The following is a 10444-nucleotide window of genomic DNA, read 5'->3' as shown; positions in this document are numbered from 1 at the left end:
GCGCCATACGATAAGATGTGTAAGATAGCACTAAAGTACCACTTGTTTGTGAAAGAGTATCGACAGAGAGAGCTAAAATTCGTATACAGGTTATTAATCAAAAGTTAAATGAAATTGGCGGATATTATATTACTTAATATTCGACGTCTTTTTGGGCCTTTAGATTTTGAGCCACATTATTTCTATAGCTTTTACTTATCGAGGGCTTAAGAACCAAAAATTTTGAAGTTTACAAAAACTTTCCTACACCTTTGAATTTCATCTTGACATTGAGAAAGTGATCGCTGTACTGACGAGATTATCATTTGGAATAGCCGGGATTCGAAACCCACCAAGTGATAGAAAATGTTTTTTTCTAATAGCGCTCGCCTCTCGGCAGACAGTGGAAATCATTCGAGTGCATTTCTGCCTTGAAGAGCTGCTCATAAAAGACTATCTGCCATTCGCAGGCGGCATAAAACCATAGGTGCCTCCATTTATGAAACAACATCAAGATGCATACCATACATTTGAGAAGGAGCTTGACCAAATAGCCAATTAAAAATGTATACCCTAATTATATATCTAAACATTTATTGAAAAATCGTGCTTAACAACTCAGCTCCATTTCGCCGAATCTCTGCTTTACAACGAAATAGTTGCTGCCAAGACAGATTTGCCGGAAGATTAAGATTTTAGTACAAAGTTGTCAAACTCTAGATAAGACAGGTTCTAACTGCAACATAAAATGATCTCACACTGCCACCAAGGGCCTGAATGATATGCGCGAAACTTTGCTGAAGTCGGGTTGCAACCCTCAAAGGGAAGTATGGAAGCTACGTTCACTTCTTTGTATTGAGGAATGTCTAAAAAATTTGCTTTTTGGCCTTGCAAGCCCCGTGACAACCCATGTACTATCAGATGGTATGTGACGAGCCGAATTTTTAGTTCTCTTCAAACATGATGAGAATTATTAACAAATAACGCTGTTAAGCGAAATTGAATGAAGCCTATTGAGTAAGATTTCCGTCTAACAACCTTTAATGCATTTGCTTGAATATGAATTTTTAGCCTCCAAAAAATTTTAATCTTCAAATTTGCATGTCCTTCAACTTTTCATCACCTCTGTTTGCAACTGAGCTGTTCCCATCTCATTACTTACGAATACGTCAATTATTCTCATTACTCGTTTTTTTTATGGGACAGGAAAAAGGTGCGCATATATGTATGTATGGCTGGCCCACCCACTTCACTGCGCAACGACGCATTTCTCACGACTTAGTTCAATGAGGTGTGCGCCAGCACTTACGAGTGCGAGTATAAATGATTAAGTCTGTATGTATGTACGTTATCTACGCGCAAACACTGTACGGCAAATAAACAAATAGACTTACATAAATACTAACAATTGTATACAATTGCATATGCTCATACATACATACAAACATATTTACATTTTTTTGAGAGCCGGGCACGAGCGCCAGCCACCAGCGTCAACATCTTCAGTAACCAAGGCGTCGCGGCTTTGATTACCGCCATCGCAGTCACGGTCGCAGTCGCGGTCAGCAGCGGCAGCGGCTTTTGTGCACGCTTCTTGATAAGAATATCGGCTTTCAAGCCAGCGATTTGAAATTTAATAACAGCAGTGCAAAAGTTCTCACTGCAAGTCAAGAAAAAAAGTAAATGAAAAGTGAGGAAAAGTAAAGTGATTGCGTGAAAAAGGCAAACCACAAACAATTACAACAAAAGCAGTAGTAATGAGTGCTCAAAGCGTTTGGATCGTTTTGATATTAATATGAATGCATACATGCTTTATTGTTGTCGCTACACAGTGGTGTAGTATTGTTACTGTATTTTTGTTTTAGGTGTGCGCAGTGTCGCGGCGGCGGCCTCTTAAATGTGGTTAGCCGCGCTGCGCTGCGCTGTGCCGCGCCACGACGTCACCTACTGTGGTGTTGAATTCGCTGTCGCCGCGTTCGCGTTGACGCTGGTGTACAGCAGAGTGGCTCATTTGCTGTCCGTTGCTGCTCTAGTCCATGGCTAGATCGCCAGTAAAACGCTTTGACAATCAGCAGTCAGTTGCTGAGCGTGAGCGCGCGCGTGTGATGATCATTTGGCGTGCAAAAAAAAAAAAACAATATAAAAACACAAGCGAACTGTTACGATATTAATAACAAAGCAGCGGTCAAAAGTTGAAAAGCACAACAGCAAAATAAATAACACCGTAAAAGAAAACAAGGAAGTGGGTGAAATATGTAATATTACGAAGTGAGAAATGGAAAGGATTTTGAAAACTAACAAGAAATGTCAAAATGCGGTTGAATGAAGTGAATGCGTACGTAAACTAGAAAGTGAATTGTGATTGATTAAAAAATTGATAATTGTAAAAAATAATAATAATAACAACAAATTCTATAAATTTTTAACTAGTAATTAAATATTTATTAAAAAAATCGAGTAATAAACATTGTCAACAAGATTCTGAAAAGAAGGCAAAAAATTAGATTAGGTTGACGAGACAAATGTATTAGTACATTTTTTGCTTAGTAATTAAAAAAAAAAAACAAATCAAAAATTTTTTAAGGATATTTAAGAAAAAATTTGCCTTTCGAAAAGATTTAATACACAAAACCACAAGTTAAAACATTTAAAACTAAACAAAAAAAAAGTTATTGAACGACAAAAAATTTAAAAAACAAAATTTATTAAATTAAAAAACTGTAAATTTTGAACCTTCGAAAACTAAAGAAACAAGAAAAAACTATCGGGCGACAAAAAAAATTGAAGCAAACAATTTTTTTAACTTAAAAAACTCTGAATTTTGAAACTCCAAGTGTCAGTCTTATATAACAGGTTTTATCCACATTTAAAATTAAAAACAGAAGAAAAAAAATTATCGAACGATAAAACAATTACAAAATTATTTATTTAACTTGACAAAATCTGAATTTTCAAACTCTAAAAACTAAACAAGGAACAAGAAAAATGAACAAGTGACAAAAAAAAAAAAAAAAATTATTTTACTTAAAAACTCTGAATTTTTTAACTCATGATTTCGGTCTTGATAAACATTTTAAATTTAAAAGCGGAAATAAAAATCAACGAAAAAGTAATGAAATTTTTTTTTTATCTAAACAATTTGAAATTTTGAAACTCTAAACACTATAAACGGAAAAAAATTATATTGAGCTTGAAGATTCAAAGTTTTTAAGTTAAATCATTTTTTTTCTCTCGATAATTTTTTGCCTTTCGAAACAGTTTTTTTATAAGGTTTTTAAGTTAAAGAAATTGAATTTCTAATTTTTTTTTGTTTTTATAGCTCGATAAGTTTTTTCAGTTTTCAGATTTCAGTTTTTAAGCGCATTTTTTTAGCTAAGACTGAAACCAAAGGTTTCCAAAGTTAGAGTTTTTTTATTTTAAATAATTTTTTGCCGCTCGATAATTTTTATTCTGTTTTTATAAAAACAATAAAAGAATAAAAAAATAAAAAATTTGTTTAAATTTGAACTTAAAAACGCTAACTTTGAAGCTTACAGTTTCTTCTTCTTCTTAATTGGCGCGATAATCGCTTACGTGATTTTGGCCCAGTTTAACAAAGCGCGCAATTCGTTTCTTTCTCGAGCAACGAAAAATCAAAATAAAAAAAAAATTGAATTGGGAAAACTCTGAATTTAGAAATTTTAAAAACTAAAAACAGCAAAATAAAAATAGAAAAAAATTGTTTAACTTAAAAACTTTGAAATTGGGAACTGATAGTTCCTAGTCCTATTTAAAGGAATTGAATTGAATTTTACATAAAAAAAACAAATTATCGAGCGACTAAAACTTTAAAAACTAAAAATAGAATAAAAATTATCGAGCGGGAAAAAATTGTTTTAAATTAAAAAACTCTAACTTTGGAAACCCTTGGCTTAGGTTAGGTTAGGGTAGGTTGAAGCGGTTGTCAACTGTAGGACACACCCAGGTTCACTGCCCATTGTGATGCCGCTTGTAGAACTAGCCCTTATCCCTCCTGAATCCAATGTGTTCTTTTCAAAAATTTCGTAAAATCCTTAATTTCGAGAGAGCCGAGATCTTCTAATTCATGAAAGAAATGTCCATCCAAAATGGCGAATCTATCATACGTCTCGATAGAGCAGGACAGTAAGACAGAAGGTGCGGGATCGTCTCTTCCTCCTCCTCGTCTAGACAACTTCTGCAGAAGTCATTAATAACCTTTGGTTTCAGTCTTGCATCAAAAAATGCGTTTAAAAACTCAAATCTACAGAAAACTTATCGGGCGATAAAAACTAAAAAATAAATTGGATTTGAGAACTTTAAATTTCGAAACTCTAGAAATAAAAAAAATGAAAAAAGTATCGAGCAACAAAAAAAAATTTAAAAAAAGTTGTTTTTTTTTAATATAAAAACCTTTGAATTTTAAATTCCTTTATGTCTAATATAAAAAAATTGGTAAAAACGAGAAAAAATTATCGAGAATTATTTAACTTAAACTTTTTCAAATTTTAAAATTAAAAAAAGGAAAAAATTATAGAGCGAGAAACACTAAAAACTTACAATAGAAAAAAATTATCGAGCGGAAAGAAAATTATTTTAACTTTGTAACATAAAAAACTCCAACTTTTGAAACTCATAGTTTCAGTCTTATATAAAAAACTTAACTCACATTTTAATTTAAAAAAAAGCAAAAAAAAATTATCGGGTGACAAGAAGAAGTTATTCAATCTTAGCAAATTTTGAATTTTAAAACCTTCGGCCTAAAATAAAAAACTTTTTACAAATTATAATTAATTAAAAATGAAAAAAGGAAATAAATATAGCGAATGTTGAATTTTTCAAACGTTTTACAAAATAAATACAAGGTGGCGCAAAATTAATCACCCCATCGGAAGATTTATAATTTCAGATTTCATATTTGACATTTGTGAAATAGACCACAAACAGGCAAGCAGTGGAGCGCTTTAAGGTCAAAATAAAAATTTCTAGCACTCAAAATATTTTTTTATTTAGTGAAAAAGTTATTCAAAAAATTTGGATGATTAATTTGCACCAGCCTATATGAAATTGTGATTCGTTTGAAATATTGCAAGCATATTGATTTGCTTTCCTTTTAATATTTAATACAAAGGTTACAAAAACAAAAATAAATAAATAAAAATATTTAATAACAAATGACATTTTAATGATAACCTAAAGTTAGCGAACGAAATTATACGTACATACATATACATATGTATGTACACATATAAAAAAAATACAATCATCAAAAACAACAAAAAAATGTGTTATGAAAGAAAACTTTTAAAAATAAAATACAAAAAAAAATGTGCATTAATTTTTTCAAATATATTTTTTAAATTTACTAACTTGAACGTGACACGCCACTAGCAAAACACTCTCGATAGCCAACAAACAAAAACTACAACAAAAAATTTATTAATCGGGTTTGCTTTCTAAAAAACGTATGAACGAAATGATAAAGTGGAAAATATTGAACTCATTGAAGACAAAACATATTAAAGACAAACACAAAAAAACCTAAGCTGATAATTACCTCAAGTGAATGCTGATTACTTATTGCTAAAACGTGAAACAAAAACAAAAATTAGAAATAAAAGCAGTCAAAAAGGAAAACAACACAAATCGCAGTGGAAATCTATCCAATTTATTGCACGGCACCAAAAAAAATATAGCCTAATTACCGCTTGAAAAAAGCTAAAAACAGAAAACGGATCAGCTGCTACGAAGATTGATTTTTATAACCGATAGTAAAACCAAACCAAAGTAAACATAAAAATTGGGAAAAAAGCGCAAAGCATTCACCTGACAGCTGGCACGAACGGCACAAAATTTGCGCGCAACATCTCTCTCCCAGCACCACCGCTACAACTTAGCCTCACCAACATGCGCGCCTTCCAGCGTGGCTTCTTCTGCGCAGATCTTTCGCTGCGTTACCCCTATCGTGAGTGCACCATCACCATACCCATGCTGCTGGTCTACACGCTTCTCCTGCCGATGCTCTTCATCTGCGTCGTCGAGATAATGCGCATCTGCAAGTGTTTCCGTTTGCGCAAATACGTAACTAATTTGGCGCGCAGCTTAGCCACCTTCAGTTTCGGATTCATCGCCACCTATCTCACCACAGAGTTGGCGAAAAATGTTGTTGGCCGCCTGCGTCCACATTTCTACACTGCCTGCCAACCGCGCTTGGCCGACGGCACCTCATGTGAGAGCGCCTACCAGCAGCTGGTGGGTGGCGGCGTCTATGTAGAACATTACTATTGCTCGAATCGTAATTTGAGTGCGCGTCAGCTGCGTGAACTGCATGTGTCCTTTCCGAGCGCGCATTCATCACTTTCGTTCTATGCCATGCTTTTGCTCTGCTTCTATTTGCATGCTGTGTGGCGCGGGCGTGGCACTACGCGCGTGCTGCGCCACATACTACAGTTCCTGTTGCTGTTGGTGGCTTGCTATATAGCGCTGAGCCGCGTGCGTGACTACTGGCATCACTGGTCGGACGTGCTGGCGGGCGCGCTACTAGGCTTAGTGTATGCCGTCTTGACAGCGGTCTATGTGGGACGTATGCTGAGGCCGACATTTGCGGAAGCGGCAGCACAGAAGCACAAGAAGCATACACAGCATCAGTACAAGGTGACAAAACATCATCAGCACCATCACCATCAGCTGACGTCGTCTCAACACCATCTGACGCCGCATGATGCGCGCAGTCGCATGTTGCTGGTGGCGGCTAGTGGCAGTGTCAGCAACTTGCAGCAGCAACAATTGCTGTCGACGACACACGAGGAGCACGAGAAGCAACAGTTCCACGAACAAGTGGCGAAGGAGCATTTAATGGAGCGTGGCGGCATAGGCGGCGGCGGTATCGGTGGGGATTGTGAATGGAAGCTGCAGGCAGTTGTGTTGCCGACGTAATTGCAAGCAAAAGCGCCGTGGAAGAGGGAGCAGTAATGAGGAAGGAGCGCAACAGTGAATTTAACGGCGAAACAAATCTGTAAACACTTCACATGTCGGCAAGTATTGTGATAAGAGTAGAGGAACGCCCCCACGGCGCAGGCTGTGGTTTGCATAGTAAGAGGGGCTGCACAGATACTTAGTTGATGTAAAAGTTGCGCGTGGAAGGTTTAAATTAAATTTTGTATCAATTGCAAGAATAAGAAAGAAATCAAAAATATATTCTCAGGGCTTGGAAAACATATTTCGATAACACTTTTCGAAAATCGTTGAAGATAATAACAAAACTTTCCAATAAAAAAAAGCTAAAGCATATTTATATTTATTTGCTAAGAGTTACCGTGAGAAAAGATTTTCAAATAAGGGAGTGTATGACCCCTATCCAGAAAAGAGGCTTTCAACACTTACAGATAAGCGTCAAAGCAAAAGCACGCAGTTTTTTTCGAGAGAAATGCTTTGCGGGCTGCTACCCCTACTGAGCTACGCCCATGAGCACTGCACGCAAATTACGTTTGCATGCCTGAAACCCAAAAGCATACATGAAATTTGCAAGAAAAGCACAAAAAAACAACAACAACAAACCAACACCAATAATAGCCTTCAGTACCTGTACATAATTATCGGCGAACCAAGCAACTAAGCAAGCAACCGAAAAAAGTGATTTTAGCAAAAGGCAAAAATTCACTGTTGTGCAACAAAAGTGACTAAATCTGAAAGCACCAAAAGGCATTGCTATTTTCTCAGCTGCCGTTGTGTCGGCCGTTTTGGTAATAAATACATGTGCATCAATATGGCAACATCAGTAAGCCTGACAGCGCTAGAGCTGTAGTAGCGGCTGCCGCATGCCTTTACTACACACAAACATTGTTGCATGCCACAAATGAACACAACAGCGGGCGACTTGATGGCAGTGAGTCACCAATAACAGCTTGAAAGCTAATACATTTATATGAAGAACATATGTGTGTGTGTATATGTGCATGTACATGAGTCCATGTGTTGATGTACTTTAGCGCTGTTGGAGTTTGTTCCCCTTTGAATGTGGTGCAACAACAAAACAACAAGAAAAAGCAACGGCTACTGCATGAAAATGTAAAGAAAATGACATAAGCAAAAAGCAATAAGGAACAAAAGTAGCACCAACTAGAAAAAATGCATTTATAAGCAGCAATAACAACAACGATATCAGTTAAAGTAGCAGCTAAAAAGCGTCAGAGCTCAACGGCAGCAAAAATGAAAGACAAAAACGTAGATTTGTAATAGTTAATATATTTCTTTACATATTTGTATGTATGTATAAAATGTAATGTTGTATGAAATATTGTAGAAATGAGGCAGCTGCCAAAGAGCAGCTTCATAGTGAATACTCGTATATTTGTATATGGGGATGTACGAGTATGATTGTATGCATTCCACACTCCACATACACACGCACACCCACAACCCAATCAATCAATCGACTCATCAATGCGAACATATAAATTTAAATGAATTATATCCTCATAACTTTTACGTCAAACTACTTAAGTACCTTAATTTCCTCCTAGGCATACATATTTGTACACATATATACAAGAAAATGAGCATATGTAAATTAAGTATGTAAAAATTGTTAAAAAAACTATTTATGTTAAAGAAAATTCTTTTGCCGCATGAAACAATAAAAAATTGTACTTACCTTTACTAAAGGAATTTTGTTTTTCTATTATTTCTTACACTCACTTCACATAGACGAATATTTGCATTATTTGTAGAAATTGGTAAGTATACAGAACCCACGCAATTCAGTCTTATTTGGAGTTCTTCAAGTTTGTCGACGGCATAACACATGGGTTGACAAGTCTAGGTTTTAAAAAAGAAAATGGGGTTTTTTGTTCAAAATTAATGGGATTGCCATCTGCAAAAAAAATCATTTAATTTATAATCAGGTGGCAACCCTATTTTTCTGATTTTAAACTGTTTAAGATTGTTCCAATTCAATACCCATATGAAAATGGGTTATTTTATATTTAAATGAATTGAAACAAGTGGCAACCTTATAAAAATATTCTCAGGAAAAATGCACATCTACAGAGTTAAATAATGCAAGTTTCCATCCAAATCAAAATAATTAATTCATGTTTTTAGTTTATTGAATTTGTAAACAGGTGGTAACCCAACGTAAATATTTTTTCTTAACTCAAGATATATAAGATATCCCTCATTCTAAATCCATATGATAATATTTTAGTTAATATGTAAATGAATTGAAACAAGTGGCAATCTTATACAATTATTTTCAGAAAAACGCACATCTAGAGAATTAAATACGTGTTACTTAAATGCAAGTTTCCATCCAAATCGAAATAATTAATTCATGTTTTTAGTTTAGAATTTGTAAACAGGTGGCAACCCCTTTTTTTTACTCAAGCCATAAGATATCCCCCATTATAGATCCCTATGATAATATGTTATTTTATATTTAAATGAATGTGAAACGTGTGGCAACCCTGTAGAAATATTGTCAGGAAAAACGCACATCTAGAGTGTCAAATATGTATTACTTAAATGCAAGATTTCATGGAAATCGTTTTAATTACTTAACAAATAATATATACAAAATTAGGTGGTAACCCTCTTCAAACAATTTGCTAAAATTTTCTAAAATATCTTTCATGTGAAATGCAAAATTGCATCTCAATCTCACGCCTTTATTTTGGCTGACTAATAAATTTGTATGCAAAATTCGGTGGCAACCTTACACGAATGTTCTTTGAAGCAAAGCACATCTAGAAGGTAAGGTACAGCATTCTTTCAATGCAATATCTAACCAAAATCGATTTTTTTTTTAATTTAAACTTAACAATTACAACTTAACTAAGTTGTACATTTGAAAATTAAATCGCAATTTGGAAAAGTCGAGCCAAGAATCCCCGAGAAGTTGTGGTAACTCCTAAACCATTCAGGCTAAAACTCCCATTTTATTCAAAGCGCTGGAAAGTAATAGGGTAGATAGTCGAGGAAAAAATGAGAGAAGTGATAGAGAGGAAAAATTAGGATGGAATAGAGACAGAGACATAAACAAATTAGCTAGTCCTGTGAGAAATTTCCAGAGACTTTGGTAAGTCTGAAAATATACCTTAGTTTGAGAGAACGAATTTTATGCATTCTTATGACATCGGAACCCAAAATTCGTAGTCTTGCTATAGCACAGTCAGGACACTCACAGAGAAAATGCTCAGTGCTATACGTCTCCTCTAAGCAACATAGGCAAATCGACCAGAATAATTCGACTCAACGATTCCAATGGTGGGCATATGCTGACCCCATGGATTGCGTTCTGTCATAATACCAGCCATCAACCGAACGTCTATTCTTCCAAGGTTTAGAGGAAAGTTCGACAGTTTTCTGTTCGGTTTTCCAGAATAATTTGTACACAAACTTTTTAATCAAATTTTCTACAAAATGCTTTTCATTTCACATTTCCCGAACTTAGAAAAACAGTTTATTCATT

The 10444-nt window shown here is 34.9% G+C and overlaps 1 protein-coding gene across 4 annotated transcripts; it reads left to right on the top strand.

The window, feature by feature from the left end:
• The first annotated feature begins 2059 nt into the window (after window positions 1-2059).
• On the top strand, window positions 2060-8362 carry LOC129241244 (phospholipid phosphatase 1). 4 transcript variants are annotated; one of them, XM_054877475.1, is made up of 2 exons: window positions 2060-2221; window positions 5368-8362. In XM_054877475.1, the coding sequence occupies exon 2, from the start codon at window positions 5884-5886 to the stop codon at window positions 6910-6912; it is 1029 nt and encodes a 342-aa protein (XP_054733450.1). In that variant the 5' UTR covers window positions 2060-2221; window positions 5368-5883; the 3' UTR covers window positions 6913-8362. The 4 variants fall into 4 exon arrangements, with proteins under 4 accessions (XP_054733450.1, XP_054733451.1, XP_054733449.1 ...); XM_054877476.1 differs by having other exon boundaries at window positions 2060-2247; XM_054877474.1 differs by having other exon boundaries at window positions 2060-2314.
• Window positions 8363-10444: the final 2082 nt, after the last annotated feature.

The sequence above is a fragment of the Anastrepha obliqua genome, chromosome 3, assembly GCF_027943255.1.
Source record: "Anastrepha obliqua isolate idAnaObli1 chromosome 3, idAnaObli1_1.0, whole genome shotgun sequence".
Classification (NCBI taxonomy): domain Eukaryota; kingdom Metazoa; phylum Arthropoda; class Insecta; order Diptera; family Tephritidae; genus Anastrepha; species Anastrepha obliqua.
Note: the sequence above shows the minus strand (reverse complement) of the source record. Positions and strands in the feature narration are given on the sequence as shown.

Bases quoted from the DNA above. Each gene is read 5' to 3' on its own strand.
- LOC129241244 (XM_054877475.1), top strand. From the start codon at position 5,884: ATGCGCGCCTTCCAGCGTGGCTTCTTCTGCGCAGATCTTTCGCTGCGT.